The sequence below is a fragment of the Lithobates pipiens genome, unplaced genomic scaffold (assembly GCF_037356315.1).
Source record: "Lithobates pipiens isolate NorthernLeopardFrog02 unplaced genomic scaffold, aLitPip1_a1.2 Scaffold_30, whole genome shotgun sequence".
Classification (NCBI taxonomy): domain Eukaryota; kingdom Metazoa; phylum Chordata; class Amphibia; order Anura; family Ranidae; genus Lithobates; species Lithobates pipiens.
The window spans coordinates 44,058,902-44,077,079 of NW_027507791.1; the positions used below are offsets into that span (position 1 = coordinate 44,058,902).

The 18,178-nt window shown below is 42.7% G+C and overlaps 1 protein-coding gene across 3 annotated transcripts in view; it reads left to right on the plus strand.

Moving 5' to 3' along the window:
- Positions 1–18,178, plus strand: part of SEMA6C (semaphorin 6C) — a 330,011-nt gene that overhangs the window by 292,404 nt on the left and 19,429 nt on the right. For all 3 annotated transcript variants that reach the window (XM_077464107.1, XM_077464109.1, XM_077464108.1), the window contains 3 exons: positions 1,797–1,874; positions 2,899–2,951; positions 13,214–13,264. In XM_077464107.1, coding sequence (XP_077320233.1) covers positions 1,797–1,874; positions 2,899–2,951; positions 13,214–13,264 — 182 coding nt within the window. The remainder of the gene's footprint in view (positions 1–1,796; positions 1,875–2,898; positions 2,952–13,213; positions 13,265–18,178) is intronic.

The following is an 18,178-nucleotide window of genomic DNA, read 5'->3' on the forward strand; positions in this document are numbered from 1 at the left end:
AAGTCTGGACACTTGAGGTGTATCTATAAAAAAAAAAACATCTCGTGAAATACATACATCCCCTCTGTGCAAATGGGGCAAAAAAACAAAAAAAAAAAGAGAAGAATGTCATTGCGCTTTTTCCTGTGCTGGTCGAATGGTTGTCATTGATTAAAAAAGGAAAATCCTGCATTTGCCCACTAGATGGCCCTAAGGATCATAGATCATTTCTGTTAAACTTAAAGCCATCTGGTGGCCAAATTTTGTATTTTCCATTTTACCCACTTGCCATCCATCGACGTACCGATAGCTGCGTGGCTTCCTGATGGTGATCCCAGGAATCAGTTTCCACCTGGAAAAGAGCAAGATCGGGATAAATGGAAACAGGATCTGGCAGCAGCAAAACACTGGAGCGAGAGCCATTTAGTATGGAAGGACCTAAATACCCTCCCAGCAGCCAGCATCAGGTAGAAACTGATTACTAAGAGACACCCGCTGGTGGACACTGAAATTACAACCCTCTGCCCAGGGAGCCACAGTGCCACCAGCAGGTGATTAAGGTCTGCATGGCTTCCTGATGGTGACAACAATGGACCATACCTGTGTAATGTGTGTTAAAACTGCCAGGGAGACAGGGACAGAGCGTTGTCACTCTATACCAAAAAGTGCCTGAGCAAGAACCTTCTTGGCAGGATTATTTTAATGATAAAATATTGCAAATTGTTGATGACGAAAATAACTATTATTAGACGCCAAAGATAGTGTCAGGGCCTGGATAACCTGCTGGTGGCACTGTGGTTCCTAGCACGGAGGGCTGGAATTCCAGTATTCACCAGTGGGTGTCTTCCAGCAAATCCCAGGAATCAGTTTCCACCTGGAAAAGAGCAAGATCAGGATAAATGGAAACAGGATCTGGCAGCAGCAAAACACTGGAGCGAGAGGCCTTTAGTATGGAAGGACCTAAATACCCTCCCAGCAGCCAGCATCAGGTAGAAACTGATTAAGGAGAGACACCCGCTGGTGGACACTGGAATTACAACCCTCCGCCCAGGGAGCCACAGTGCCACCAGCAGGTGATTAAGGTGTGCATGGCTTCCTGATGGTGACAACACTGGATCATACTGTGTAATGTGTGTTAAAACTGCCAGGGAGACAGGGACAGAGCGTTGTCACTCTATACCAGAAAGTGTCTGAGCAAGAACCTTCATGGCAGGATTATTTTAATGATAAAATATCGAAAATTGTTGATGACGAAAAGGACTATTATTGAATGCCAATGGTAGTGTCAGGACCTGGATAACCTGCTGGTGGCACCGTGGTTCCCAGGGCGGTGGGTTATAAATCCAGTATTCACCAGCGGGTGTCTCCCAGCAGATCCCAGGAATCAGGTTCCACCTGGAAAAGAGCAAGATCAGGATAAATGGAAACAGGATCTGGCAGCAGCAAAACACTGGAGCGAGAGGCCTTTAGTATGGAAGGACCTAAGTACCCTCCCAGCAGCCAGCATCAGGTAGAAACTGATTACTGAGAGACACCTGCTCATCGACACTGAAATTACAACCCTCCGCCCCGGGGAGCCACAGTGCCACCAGCAGGTGATTAAGGTCCTGACAGGTAGGCTGGAAATGATAAGAAGTTGATGCTACATTGTAATCGATATGATGACAGGATTGTGTTTTAGCAGTGTGTTTATGTTGATTTCCCTTTCGATATGACGTAATAGCCAAGGCATACACAAACCTTAGAGAATGATCTGATCTGAACGGTCTTACGAGTTTCCGATCTCCAACTTTCACCGCCTTTGTTTCATTGCACAGGAGCTGCCTGACCTCCAGAGACCCGTACTGCGTGTGGTTGAAATCGGGGACCTGCGCCAACTTCCGGGGCGACCCCAGGTAACACAGTGCCATAATAAATACATCACTTGCCAGATTATACCGGAGCCTCCCCGGCCTCATTTATCTAACCACGGATTAGCGGTTTAATGAACGGAGTTGCTTTCCCATAAGATCTAATTATGCAATAAGCACCGAAAATGCTGAAATATGAATAATGGTTCAGATATAATGAAGCTCTATTTTTGTGAAGCAGATGTAGTCTCCAGATTATACTATGGGGGTATTTACTTAAAGTGGAACGCCATTTTTTTTTTTTTTTTTAGTTTATGATAGCATGGAGAAAGGTTTAGACCAACCATTCTCAACCAGGGTTCCTTCAGAGGATACTAGGGGTTTCTTGAGCCCCTTGGCAGAGTCAGGGTCACTTTTTTGCCGACTGCAAGGGTGTCATCATGACCACAACTGCAAGGGAGACCTTTTTCCTACTGGTCCACAATGAACTGGTTTAAGTAGGGGTACCCCAAGATCTGGATTTTTTTTCAAGGGTTCCTCTGGAGTAAAAAAAAAAGGTTGAGAAAGGCTAGTTTAGACCCTCTATCTGCTTCAGTTTTCCCTAACTTCCTGTCCTGGTGACTACACAAGATAGAGTAGAAAAAGGGGTTAGATCACCTGTCTGGTTTTTATTGCTGCTTGGCACGATTCACCCTCTATATTTGCCCTGTTTACCAATATCACTGAGCGTAAAAGTGAAAAAGACAATCCCAAATTTTGGGTTGTCACCAGAACAGGAATAGAGTGGAAGTCTTCCAATGGGGAGCACTAGTTCTGGTGGCAACCAGGGATTCCCTCAATTTGGAGGGATTTCCGCTTACTTCCTATTTCGGCTATGGTGCAGGAAATTAAGGGAAATCTCTCCAATGGGGACACTGATTTTTATTTCCCACACTTCAGAGGGACTTCCTCTCCTCCCTTTCATGATCAGGTCCTGGTGAAAGCGTCCCACACCGAATCGCTGCTAATTTACTATGCCACCTAAACCACCAATAATCCTTGACTGTCATTTTTTTTTTATGATTTCCAGGGCAGGGGTTGAGCAGGAAGTTGAACAAACAAAACATCGGGGCAACTGTCAAGGTGAGTGAGAAGATTCTTAAATTTAAAAAAGTTAGGCGGGCTCATTATATGTATTTGCATGGAGTTAATAGTTAATACAGGATGGGGGGGGGGGGGGGGGGGGTTGCAAAGATTCCACCCACTGGCTCACTACATGCCTTGTATTGAGTAAGATCATGAACCATATTTTTTTAAGGCAGCTAATATAAGTACCTAAATATTTGTTCATATCTGCTTCCTGCTGTACAGCCTTACTCAAGCAAAGGGCGGGAACCGTACAAGGAGCCAATTGGGCTGTGCTCTGTACATGTATGCTGACTGGGGACACGCTGACAGGGGGAAAGAGCACAGTGAGTTGGCTCATCGGTGTGCTAGAGTAGATCAAGACTTACTGTATAAGTGACTGAAGTTATGCAGATTGCAGCATTTTCTGTAAAATTCTGGATCTGTCCCTCCTATGTCACAAGGTATCTAAGTAGGGAATGATCTCTCTCCAAGGTGAGGGCCGCCTGTACTGGGAGGTGCTAGAGCCGCACCGGGTAGGAGAGAATAGAGATGTGAGGAAGCTTTGAGGGGATGTTGGGGTTGCACACTGTGCATAGCACACCCTTAAACACTGCTCTCTGTACACAGCACACTCCTGAAATCTGCACTCTGTACATAGCACACTCCCGAAATGTGCACTCTGTACATAGCACACCCCTGAACTCTGCATTCTGTACACAGCACACCCCTGAAATCAGCACTCTATACATAGCGTACTCCTGAACTCGACATTCTGTACATATCACACCCCTAAACCCTGCACCCTGTACATAGTACACCCCTCAACTCTGCACTCTGTGTATAAGGCACCCCTGGAACTGCACTCTGTACATAGTGCACCCCTGAACCCTGCACTCTGTACATAGCACGCTCCTTAACTCTGCACTCTGTAGATAGTGCAACCCTGCACTCTGTACATAGCACGCTCCTTAACTCTACACTCTATAGATAGTGCACCCCTGAACCCTGCACTCTGTACATAGCACGCTCCTTAACTCTACACTCTATAGATAGCACACCCCTGAGCCCTGCACTCTGTACATAGCCCACTCCTTAACTCTGCACTCTCTAGATAGTGCACCCCTGAACCCTGCAATCTGTATGTAGTGCATTCCTGAACCCTGCACTCTGTACATAATGCACTCTTGAACTCTGCACCCTGTACATAGCGCACTCCTGAACATGGCAGCCTGTACGTGGTGCACTCCTGAACTCTGCACTCTGTATATAGAGGCACAGTGGTGTAGTGATTAGCACGCTCATCTAGCAGTAAGAAGGGTTGCTGGTTCAAATCCCAACCACGACACTACCTGCCTGGAGTTTGCATGTTCTCCCTGTGCCTGCGTGGGTTTCCTCTGGGTACTCCGGTTTCCTCCCGCAATCCAAAGACATGCAGGAAGGTTAATTGGCTTCTGTCCAAAATTGGCCCTAGTATATGAATGATCTTGGATTGTTGGCTCATTGAGGGTAGGGACCAATGTGAGTGTGAAATGTACAGGGATAGGGACAATTGTAGACACCTCACTCAGGTTGAACTGGATGGACTGGTGTCTTTATTCAACCTTACTAACTATGAAACTATGAAACTATGAAACCCCAAATACAACTGACCCTTTAAGGTCAACCATACTGCTGATGTGGCCCACAATTACATTTAATTTGACATTTCTGCTCTAAAGGACCAATAAGGAAGCACCAGAGGAGCAGCCCTGTATATTACTTCCAATCGACTCAACCTAGAATCTTGTTTTTTTGCCTTCTGAGCTGCTCAAATTTGTGACAGATTTACTAAAAAAGTTTAAAAAAAGAATAATAATTTCAACGAAGAGGGCTTATCATTGTCTTCAAAAGCCCCACATGCCCCGATAACTTTGATACGAAGGAAGAACCGTTAAAAGATTCCACCCTTTTCATCATAAAACACATGTAAAAAGCAATTCATTTGCACCCAGCGGGAAGCCCGTGTAAGCACTTTGATTCATAACATGAAGATGTTTTTGAAGAGTTTTATGTCTGTTGGCTTGTGCTGTTCCCCGGCACTCAAGTCCTCTTCCATTCTCATATTTCATCGAGTTGAAGGGGAAGATTATGGGACAACGTATTAATAAAACACAATCCATACAACCAAAACTTAGCTGGAAGAAGTGGCAACATTATAGGCTGTGACGTTTACAAGACAAATGGACGCGAGCGGGTTTTCTATCCTGCCGGCTGGTTTCGTAAATTTATATCAGTCAATAAAACTGCATTAATTTTTAACATCACCAACAAGCCTCAGTGATGTATAGCCTGGCTTTCAAGTCTTTATCTTTTACTTCATCTTTCCTTAATGGAAGCTATAGTCTGTTATCACAAAGCCTATGGTTTGAGTTAAATTGTACCTAAAGCCAACTTTTATAGAGTGGGTAATAATTAGAACCCTTGTTGGGATGTTTCTCTTTGAAGAAGGGGATGAGAACTAGAGTGCCACACCATAGTGTTAAAGTCCAAAGTCAGTGGCCCCAACCGGACCACTGTGGTATAGAGGCCTTTGCCAGAAAATGCGTAGATCTCCTATTCAGGCCTAGGGCCTACAAAGAGAACCGACTAAAGAAGTGACTAAACTGCAAATCGGCGGGACGAAGTGGTGTTTGGCATACCATTTAGGCAAAGTTGCCGTATGAGGGGGTCTTCTGTAATTCTAGGAACTGGCTTAACGACATGGACATGTCTAATGACAATGTCATGCAAATACTGTAAATCTGGGCAATGCATTTCTGGGGCCACTTAGTGCTTCTGTCATCAGGGCTCAAGGGTAAATGAGAAATCTGGGAAATGGACATAGTAATACTCGCCTTTCCAGGACTACCCCCCTACGCCTTCAGATGCCACAATCCCTACGATAATACTCAATTGGTCATTTCAAGCCATTAGCTGTAGTCAAAAAATAATTTTTAGACCTATATTGGTCTCACGGTTCTACAAAGTGAGCCTTAAAGATTAGACCCAATTATATTTAGATGCAGCATAACATACACTGTTGTACACAGATTATTCGGCCATATTAACAGTCTCTTCTTGACTGAACTGTCCATTTACACACCAACAAAAACTTCAGGTTTTGGCTTACTATAAATGTTCAATCCTGCCCCAGGTTGATGGATTAATGAGGTTTATGGGTTGGGATCTCTGCAACCAAGAGTTGGCAACAAGCACTTCCTAGGGTTGATCTAGATGCACAAAATGGGCACAATCTATGGATAGATGATGACTCCTTACTCATGGTTTTCATGTAGACATCTGTTCAGCTGTGGGCTCCCTTTATAAAGGATCATTCAAGAGTGATCTTGCCCCAATTTGATGGCCAAACCTAAGGGTTGGCCACAAGTGCTTCCCAAAGTTGAAAGTACTCCACCATACACATACTACTCCACTAGGTTAAACTAGATACAGGATATGGGCACAATCAAAGATGAACAGATAATTCCTTAGTCATGGTTTTCTTGTTGACATCTATCCACCTGTGGGCTCCCTTTAACAAAGATCACTCAAGAGTAATATTACACCAATTAGATGGCCCAATAGGGCTCATGGGTTTGGCTCTATATGACAACCCTAATGGGTGGCCACAAGTGCTTCCTAAGGTTGAAAGTACTCCACCATGCACACACTACACTATAAGGTTGACCTAGATGAAAGATATGAACACAATCAAAGATGGACAGATGACTCCTCACTCATGGTTTTCATGTAGACATCTGTCTACTTGTGTGCTCCCCTTAGCAAAGATCACTTAAGAGTAATCTTGCCCCAATTTGAGGACCCAGTGGGGCTCATGGGTTTGGCTCTATATTACCACCCTAGACCACATGTCCACCATGCACACACTACTCCATGAGGCTGACCTATATGCAAGACACAGGCACAATCTAAGAAGGACAGATACCTCCTCACTCATGGTTTTCATGTAGACATCTGTTCACTTGTGTGCTCCCTTTTAACAAAGATCACTCAAGAGTGATCTTAATCCAATTTGATGGCCTGATTGGGGCTCATGGGTTTGGCCATATGCGACCACCCTAAGGGATGAAAACAAGTGCTTCCTAAGGTTGAGGGTACTCCACCATGCACATACTACTGCAAGACATGGACACAATCAAAGATGGGCACATGACTCCTCACCCATGATTTTCATGTAGACGTATGTCAACCTGTGGGCTCCTTTTAGTAATGATCACTCAAGAGTGATCTTGCCCCTATTCGATGGCCTGATGGGGCTCGTGGGTTTGACTCCATATGACCACTCTAAGGGAAGCAACAGGTGCTTCCTAAGGTTGGAAGTAATCCACAATGCACACACTACTCCATAGTATTGACCTAGATCGGGGTGTTCAAACTTTCTAAGCAAAGGGCCAGTTTACTGTCCTTTAGGCTTAGGGGAGGGGTGCTGGATTGTGGCCAGTGGGCATAAGCAATGCCCCATCATTGTTTTAATGGGAAGAAGAAGGCCCCATTGTTGGTATTAATGGGAAGAAAAGTGTCATTGATGGTGTCACTGGGAGAAATAGTGTCCCATCATTGGTATCATTTGCTAAAATAGTGTCCCAAGGGCCAGGTAAAGGCAAGAAAATGGCCACATCCAGCCCCCGGTCTGCAGCTTGGGAGCCACTGACCTAGATGCAAGACATGGGCACAATCAAAGACAGGTGACTCCTCACTCATGATTCTCACATAGACATCTGTCCACCTGTGGGCCCCCTTTAGAGAAGATTACTATTATAGGTTTACTATAGGATTATAAAACTACTGGCATTTAAAAGTTTCTAATGATGAATCCATGACCAAAGGTTCCACCAAATGGACCTGTGTGTGCCTTCCACAAAGATTCTCACTCCATATGGCTAGAGGAAACGTTCGGAAAGTGTAACACAGGTCATGTTAGTTGAGATGAAGTCATAAGCAAAATCACTCTGTTTTTTTGTTCTTTCCAAGAAACAGGGATGGTGATGGTAAAGCATAACAACCCAGGGATATTATCAGCAGGGACACAATCCTAAATTCTGACAACCATGAAAGACAACTTGTAGTCTGAGTTTCGGAGTCTGATAGATTGCATAACTGAATGGTCTTATGAAGTTGGGTCATGAGTTCTGAACAGTGGAGAATTGTTCTTTGCAGTCTCCTGACAGTCTATGTGATCGTTCAGGCCTCACCGACTACGAAATGTACAGTCCCACATTCAGAACTCCCTTATTTGTTATGAGAATGTCTGAATATCCCGTGACATAATTTCTATCATGATATTTTAACCTCTAAATTTCCTTTTCGTGATTTTTTTTGGAGGAGTCAAACAACAATTTTCTGCCACCTCTTTGGTAAAAAAACAAACATAAATACCTAAAGCATACCTAGTGTGAAAATCAATATGTCTTTCCTGTAACATTCAGTCTGTGTGATATTATGAAGCAGTAAAGAAAGATGAAACCCTATCCTGGAACAATGGTCTTGTGAAGTGATCAGTGTCAAGACATTAGTTACAACTTACATGGTCACCATTGATACATTGAGGGAGGCCGATCTTTAGGTGAAGATGACCAATTATGGTCTCTGCTTGGCTGGACCCCTGACTTTAGTCCTCCATGATCCTGTAAAAAAGACAAAAGAAAGAGGGCTCACCAGCCTAGAGCATTATCCCTGCAACAATTTATTATTAAAAATGGGTAAATATCTACTTACAAACATAAAAACAGACAAAGCTCATCAAGGTAGTAGTTGTTCGGACCGCTCCATATGCTCTTAAGCTTTGGGAGGACATCTCCTGGATCCAACTGGCGTTTTGAAGGTAATACCCTCTTCCACAGAGCCAAAAGGTTTTGCCAATTGGCTCCAGGAGATTCAAGAGATGTCCTCCCAAGCCTTAGGAGCCAATGGAGCGATCCAAACAACTTTACTATCTTGATGAGCTTTGTCTGTTTTTTGTTAGATATTTACCCATTGCAAACAAATCAATTGTTATTGGGATAATGCGCTAGGCTGGTGTGCCCTCTCTCTTTTGTCTTTTTCTGTATTTTGTTGGAACTCTCCCCAGTCTAGAAAGGTCAGCAAGGCGTGGTGCGCTTATTTCTATAGCCAAAAATTGGATGTGTAGGAAGATTCTGTGCTAGACCACCACACTCATGCGCAGGAGGTGTTTCTTTAGTTGGCTCCATGATTCTCTGCTTTAGCAGAGGCCATGTGCCCAGTGATATTAGAGGGCTGGATAAATATTATTTCAAGGCGAGGAAGAGATGATTGTCCGATCATGTGTAGAGAATTCCGATCGGACAAAGTGCCACACATGCTCAGATCAAATTCCTAGACCAGGGGTCTCAAACTGGCGGCCCTCCAGCTGTTGCAAAACTACAAGTCCCATGAGGCATTGCAAGGCTGACAGTTACAAGCATGACACCCACAGGCAGAGGCATGATGGGACTTGAAGTTTCGCAACAGCTGGAGGGCCGCCAGTTTGAGACCCCTGTCCTAGACCAAAGCTATTGGCTACTAGCCTGAACGTAGTCCCGTCCTAACGAAATAACGTCATCACGTTAAGTACGGTCAGATTTTCTGACAACTTTGTCTGACTGTGTGTATGCAACAGTTTCGGACAAAATCCGTCGGACAAAATCCGACGGATTTGGTTGTCGGAATGTCCGACCGTGTGTACAAGGGCTTAGACTGAAGTTCTATTAGTTCACTTTAAGTACTTAAGCTGGGAAACAGAAAAATTATGAAATGTATTATTCATTCTGGGTAAGACTTGTCAAGAGATCCAAATGTGTCCATGGGTCTGAGATGACATTTGGCTGTGATCTGAAAAAAAATCTTGTCTAAAGGATCTTTTAACAGGCATGCTTGCCTCGAAAAAGCATACACGTTTATAGTGGCAAAGAGTGGTAAATTAGGAGACCATCCTGAGTGTAAACCTTCCTCGGGGGCAGTGCATCAGCTGGGAAAATCCCACCCATTCAGTCAATTCCAGCACCCAAGGACACTTGGTCTTGCATGTTAATTCCTATGGTGGTAGAGAGTGTTAAAAAGAGGAGACCACCTTTAGCATAAAATTTCCTTGTAGGCAGTATATCAGCTGAGAAAATCCCACCCGTTAAGTCAGTTCCAGTACCCCAAGGACACTTGGGCTTGGTAGGTCAGGGAGTGTCCAAGAACTTTTTCCTTGTAGCTTCCAACAGTATTTAGACATAGAGAGACATTTCAACACCCAAGGACACTTGGCCTTGCTTGGTTATTTCTATAATGATAGAGAGTGGTAAAAAAAAAAAAAACTATCCTCTGCTTAAACGTTCCTCGGGGGCAGTAAATCAGCTGGGAAAATCCCACCCATTCAGTCAATTCCAGCACCCAAGGCACACTTGGCCTTGCATGTTTATTCCTATGGTGGTAGAGAGTGTCAAAAAGAGGCAACCATCTTTAGCATAAAATTTCCTTGTAGGCAGTAAATCTGCTGGGAAAATCCCACCCGTTAAGTCAATTCCAGTACCCAAGGACACTTGGGCTTGGTAGGTCAGGGAGTGCCCAAGAACTTTTTCCTTGTAGCGTCCAACAGTATTTACACATAGAGAGACATTTCAACACCCAAGGACACTTGGCCTTGCTTGGTTATTCCTATAATGACAGAGTGGCAAAAAAAAACTATCCTCTGCTTAAACGTTCCTCGGGGGCAGTAAATCAGCTGGGAAAATCCCACCCATTCAGTCAATTCCAGCACCCAAGGACACTTGGCCTTGCATGTTTATTCCTATGGTGGTACAGAGTGTCAAAAACAGGTAACCATAAACTTTCCTGGGGGGGGGGCAATACTTCAGCTGGGAAAACTCCACCCGTTAAGTCAATTTCAGAACCCAAGGACACTTGGGCTTGGTAGGTCAGGGAGTGCCTAAGAACGGATTCCTTGTAGCTTCCAACGGTATTTAGACATAGAGAAAACATTTAATTTGGCATCCATGGCAAACAGTTTTTAGATACAAGATATTTTCCAAAAATACAACAATTAATAGTAAACAGTGGTCCAATTTACTAGATATTAAAGTATTATTCTGTGTGTTTTTCTGTTGAGTTTTTACATGTGTGGATCCAACACATTTTCGGGGGTTTAATGTATCCAACTGACCAAACTTTCTCTGAAATCATAATTTTGCCTTCTTGAGAGAGGAGAACCTTTGACACCCAAAATAATTACTATTTTGATTGAAAAGATCTATTTCGACATTTAATAGAGTACGGAATGTTTAGGTTAGGGTAAGCGTATTTTTTTAGGCTATGGTTGTCTCATTTAAGAGGCTTCCCTTTACTTCTCCTATAGATACAGATAAAGCCCCATCTAAACAGTTGTCAGTGGAAAGGGTGTCATTAGATTTATCTTCTAAACTTGGTCATAATTCAAAATTTTGGGTTTTACCTCGCCTTCATGATTGTCTTTAGGACAAATAGAGAAGATAAGTCTCCCTAAAGGGGAACCAGACAGCAACCAAAAAAAGAATGACTAAACTGGATTATTGATACCTTTTAAGGGATAACAATTAAAAATTTGAATTGGTGGATACCTACTTATATGAACTTGAAAATCGAATGTACTCCAAAAAAGGCTTAGCCCTTGTACACACGGTCGGACATTCTGCCAACCAAATCCGTTGGATTTTGTCCAAAGGATTGTGTCCGAAACTGTTGCATACACACGGTCGGACCAAGTTGTCGGAAAATCCGATCATTCGTAATGTGATGACGTTATTTCGTTACGACGGGACTACGTTCACGCTAGTAGCCAATAGCTTTGGTGTAGGAATTTGATCTGAGCATGCGTGGCACTTTGTCCGATCGGAAATTCTCTACACATGATCGGACCAGTTTGTCAGAAAATATTTCCAACAAGTTGGAAAATTGGGTCCGACGGATATTCCGACGGAAACAGTCCGATGCATACCACACACAGTCGGATTATCCGACAAAACGGTCCGATAGGACACATTCCGTCGGAATCTCCGACCGTGTGTACAAGGGCTAACACAGCCATTACCGCATAAAAAATTTAAAAAAATCTACCTTTTAATTATTTTATTTTAATTATTTTCAAAACAAATATTGCCTAAAAGGCCAAAGTCAAATACCAAAACACAATTCCTCTGCATAGGCCTGCCATCCAATATATATATATGTATAATGGCCACCCTTTCGGTGTATCCATTACATTAGGTCAATGACTCCCACCTCATTATGTGTATTAATAATTATTCTTCGACAAAACGATTAATCTTTGGTTAAGAGTCCAACCCAAGAATATAAATCCTTATATGCCACAAGCATACCTACATGGACAAATATGTGACGTTGCAATAGCATGAGCAATCCAACATATCCTCCTAAGTGCTACTTTCCACAAAGCAATATATGTTAATATAGGCAAGAAAGCATCGTCTTCAATCAATACGGAATAATATTATAGTCCTCCCAGATACGGCTCTCTTGGCAAACAGATTGTGTCTGCAATCAATATGAAATGAGTTATATAGTGCCATATAGTGTGAATACCCGATGCAACTGTAGATGTGGAAGACATTACATGGTGAGACTGTATTGTTTATCTTATACAGATCATGGAGAGTGCTTCTATGCCTATGCAATCTGTTCAGATGGAGAGCTATATTTGTGAGGACTATACTGCTTGTTTCGTATTGATTGCAGGCAGTGCATTCTTGCCTATATCAAACATATATTGCTTTGTGGAACACTTATGATGAGATGTTGGATTGTTCATGTTATTGCAAACACATATATTTGTCCATACAAGTATGCCTGTGGCATATCCATAGGGATATACAGTCGACCAGCCTCCCTCAACCTTTGTACAGTGCCTTGAAAAAGTATTCATACACGGGGGCCTTCATTAGGCCATGTATATTAATATTTCAACAGCACATGGAAATACCCTTTAAGCACATCACAAAGTAGTGATTTCACAGCACAAAGGATTTCAGACTTGTTTGAGTTAAACATATGATTTGATTTAAAGGTATAGCGCCAATTCTACCCAATCTTCTTTTCATACTTTAATAGGCCCCATCTGACTGGGGGGGGGGCATATCAAGTAGAGGCAGCTCTTACCCATCATTATTCCATAGCGCAATCCCATCTTTTTTCTTTTACTATTGCAGTATGTAACGTATCGTTATAGTGCCATTGACTATTTTCTCTTTCATATTCACTTGCAGATCTTGTCACTGCATCGGGGAGTCTTGATGGCAATGGAGACTCCGCTTACGGTAAGTTGCCTATATTTTTGCTTACCAAAAAAAAATAAAAAATCACCCCTCTCCTTCCCATTCTCTGCTCCCCTAAAGGTCTCTGCTTTATGTCTTCATTTGTGTGCTATCTAGTTGGCTTAAACCCACCTCACTGTAGTTTGAGAGAGAGAAAGAGAGAGCATGCCAACCACCAGATAGGATAACAATCAGCAATCCGTCTAAGCTTGTGTTTGTCCAAATAATGCAAATCCTAGAGCTTCCAATATAGTTTAATTTTACATGAGCCAACGTTGACAAGCAGCCAACACTGGTATATATGTCAATCCTAATACATCAGGCAGCCAAAATAAATACAATTAAAAAAAGGTGTCCAAACAGAATTATTGTTCACAAGAGACCCAAACCTACACCAATGGCTCCCCAGTTTGGTGGAAACCAAAAATGAAGTAATCGGAATTCACCATCTGGCTCATCAGACTCCATTGAGATCTGCCTCTGGCTTAAAGTTTGCTTGTGAGAAAGGGCTCAGGAACCGACATGCTTAACGTCTGCCACATTACTTTAGAGTAACATAGTTACATAGTTGGTCAGGTTGAAAAAAAAAACACAAGTCTATCTAGTTTAACCAATAGAAAAAAATAAAAAATAAATAGAACAAATAAATTGAAAACCTCCATTTGTTTTGTTTTTTCTATTGTTTGAACTAGATGGACTTGTGTCTTTTTTCAACCAGACAAACTATATGTAACTATATACAGAATCCTAAACCCACAGTTGATCTAGAGCAGGGGTGCTCAACCTGTGGCTCTCCAGCTGTTGCAAAACTAGAAGTCCCATCATGCTTCTGCTTTCGGGAGTCATGCTTGTGTAACTGTCAGCCTTGCAATGCCTCATGGGACTTGTAGTTCCTTAACAGCTGGAGAGCCACAGGTTGAGCACCCCTGATCTAGAGGAAGGCAAAAAAAAAACCTTATAAAGCATGGTCCAACTTTGAAGACCTCTGTTGCAGAGTTCTTTACTGTGTGGACCTGCCCATTCATTCCTATGGCCAGTCGGTGTTCATGGTGGCCCCCAGCCAACCTTTAAATGTTCTTTCCTCCCCCTGAGTGGCTCCTACATGCTTAACGTCTGCCCCATTTCAGAGTTACATAGTTGGTCAGGTTGAAAAAAGATAGAAGTCCATCTAGTTCATGGTGGCCCCCAGCCATCCGGAGGAGTATCGCTTTAGCCATTTTTAGACCACATCCTAAAAGGTTATGCAGCACCAAAAGGTCAAGAACGGGGCTGGAGGTCAGGATTTGGGTGGGTGTCTGTCTCTCAGGGGGGGTTGGGAGAAGATTTAGAAGGAAAGTTGTCCTTTAAATGTTCTGTCCTCCCCCCTGAGTGGCCCCTACGTGGTTAACGGCTGCCTCACTTTAGAGTTACATAGTTGGTCAGGTTGAAGAAAGATAGAAGTCCATCTAGTTCATGGTGGCCCCCAGCCATCTGGAGGAGTATCACTTTAGCCATTTTAGAGCACATCCTAAAAGGATATGCAGCACCGAACAGTGAAGAATGGGGCTGAAAGTCAGGATTTGGGTGGGTGCCTGTCTCTCAGGGGGCGTTGGGAGAACATTTAATCCATCTAGTTCAACCAACAGAAAAAAAAAAAAATATATATATATATACACAGTATATAGAAAACCTCCATATACAGAATTCTATACCCACAGTTGATCCAGAGGAAGGCAAAAAAACGCCTATGACCTAACTCTATGACCTAAAGTTTACTAGTAAGGACAAGTTAAGTACCCTACAATCTTAATGTTTGCCCCACTTTAGAGTTACACGTCACATAGTTGACCAAAGACAAAAGACCATCTAGTTCAACCATTAGACAAAAAATAAACAAATAGAATAAATAAATTGAAAACCTCCATATACAGAATCCTAAACCCAGAGTTAATCCAGAGGAAGGCGTTTCATTCCTATAGCCGATCTGTGTTCATGGTGGTCACTAGCCATCCAGAGGAGTATGGTTTCAACCATTGGAATTAATAGGCTGAGTGGTGTGCACATACACCAGTTGGCTCTTCAGCCTCCATCAAGATCTGCCACTGGCTTAGAGATTTCTAGAAGGAACGAGCTATGGATCCTACATGCTTAACTTCTACCTCACATCAGAGTTACATAGTTGATCATGTTGAAAAAAGACCAAAGTCCATAGCAAATAAATAAATAAAAAAAAAATATTTAAAAACTCCATATACAGAATCCTAAACTCACAGTTGTTTCGGAGGAAGACAAAATAAACAAACAAATAAAGGATGGTCCAGTTTTGAAGGATGCTGTTGCGGAGTTCTTTACTGTGTGGATCTGCCCATTCGTTCCTATGGCCGGCCTGTGTTCATGGCGACCCCTAGCCATACGGAGAAGATGGCTTCAGCCATGGGAATCAATTGGCTGACTGGTATGCATGTGCAGTAGGAGCCGGAAGTGGTAGGGACTTAGAAGGTTAGAATTTGGGTATCTGCCTCTCAGGGGGGTTGGGAGAACATTTAAAAGACAAGTTCCATCCTGCCATCTGAGTGGCCAACACCTACCTACACGCTTAACTTCTGCCCACTTTAGAGTTACATTATTAGAAAAAAAGACACAAGTCCATCTATTTCAACCAATAGAAAAAAAGAAATAAATAGAATAAAACCTCCATATACAGAATCCTAAACCTACATTTGATCCAGAGGAAGGCAAAAAAAAAACCTATAAAGCATGGTCCAACTTTGACAAACTCTATTAAAGAGTTATTTACTGTGTGGTCCTGCCCATTCATTCCCATGGTCGGTCTGTGTTCATGGCGTCCTCTAACAAGTATGGCTTCAGCCATGGGAATCAATATGCTGAGTGGTGTGCATGTACACCAGTTGGCTCTTCAGCCTCCATCAAGATCTGCCTCTGGCTTAGAGATTGCTAGAAGGAACGAGCTAAGGATCCTACATGCTTAACATCTGCCCCACTTCAGAGTTACATAGTTGGTCAGGTTGAAAAAAGACACAAGTCTATCTAGCTCATCCGATAGCAAACAAATAAACAAATAAAATTTATTTAAAAACTCCATATACAGAATCTTAAACTCACAGTTGATTCGGAGGAAGACAAAAAAAACAAACAAACAAAGCATGGTCCAGTTTTGAAGGATTCTATTGCAGAGTTCTTTACTGTGTGGATCTGCCCATTCATTCCTATGGCTGGCCTGTGTTCATGGCGACCCCTAGCCATATGGAGAAGATGGCTTCAGCCATGGGAATCAATTGGCTGACTGGTATGCATGTGCAGTAGGAGCCGGAAGTGGTAGGGACTTAGAAGGTTAGTATTTGGGTATCTGCCTCTCAGGGGGGTTGGGAGAACATTTAAAAGACAAGTTCTGTCCTCCCACCTGAGTGGCCAACACCTACCTACACGCTTAACTTCTGCCCACTTTAGAGTTACATTATTAGAAAAAAAGACACAAGTCCATCTATTTCAACCAATAGAAAAAAAGTAATAAATAGAATAAAACCTCCATATACAGAATCCTAAACCTGCATTTGATCCAGAGGAAGGCAAAAAAAAAAACCCTATAAAGCATGGTCCAACTTTGACAAACTCTATTAAAGAGTTCTTTACTGTGTGGCCCTGCCCATTCATTCCCATGGCCGGTCTGTGTTCATGGCGTCCTCTAACAAGTATGGCTTCAGCCATGGGAATCAATATGCTGAGTGGTGTGCATGTACACCAGTTGGCTCTTTAGCCGCCATCAAGATCTGCCTCTGGCTTAGAGATTGGTAGAAGAAACAAGCTAAGGATCCTACATGCTTAACGTCTACCTCACATCAGAGTTATATAGTTGGTCAGGTTGAAAAAAGACACAAGTCCATAGCAAATAAATAAATAAATTAATTAATTAATTAATTAAATTAAAAAACTCCATATACAGAATCCTAAACTCACAGTTTATTTGGAGGAAGGCAAAATAAACAAACAAATAAAGCATGGCCCAGTTTTGAAGGATTCTATTGCGGAGTTCTTTACTGTGTGGATCTGCCCATTCGTTCCTATGGCCGGCCTGTGTTCATGGCGACCTCTAGCCATACGGAGAAGTATGGCTTCAGCCATGGGAATCAATTGGCTGACTGGTATGCATTTGCAGTAGGAGCCGGAAGTGGTAGGGACTTAGAAGGTTAGTATTAGGGTATCTGCCTCTCAGGGGGGTTGGGAGAACATTTAAAAGACAAGTTCCATCCTGCCATCTGAGTGGCCAACACTTACCTACACGCTTGACTTCTGCCCACTTTAGAGTTAGATAATTAGAAGAAAGACACAAGTCCATCTAGTTCAACCAATAGAAAAAAAAGAAATAAATAGAATAAAACCTCCATATACAGAATCCTAAACCTACATTTGATTCAGAGGAAGGCAAAAAAAACCCTATAAAGCATGGTCCAACTTTGACAAACTCTATTAAAGAGTTCTTTACTGTGTGGCCCTGCCCACTCATTCCCATGGCCGGTCTGTGTTCATGGTGTCCTCTAACCATCCGAAGAAGTATGGCTTCAGCCATGGGAATCATTAGGCTGAGTGGTGTGCATGTACACCAGTTGGCTTTTCAGCCTCCATCAAGGTTTTGAGATTGCTAGTGAGGTCGAGCTAAAGAACCTACATGCTTAATGTCTGTCCCATTTATATAATAGAAAAAGTAAATTGACAACCTCCATATTTAGAATCCTAAACCCACAGCTATTCCAGAGAAAGGCAAAAAAAAAAACGATAAAGCATGGTCCATGGTGGCCCTTAGTCACCAAAAGAAATATGGCTTCAGCCATGGGAATCAAGGAGCTGAGTGGTGGGCATGCATGTATAAGAGCCGGACTTAGAGAAGAACTTTTTCCCACAAACCAAACAGTCAAGAGCGGG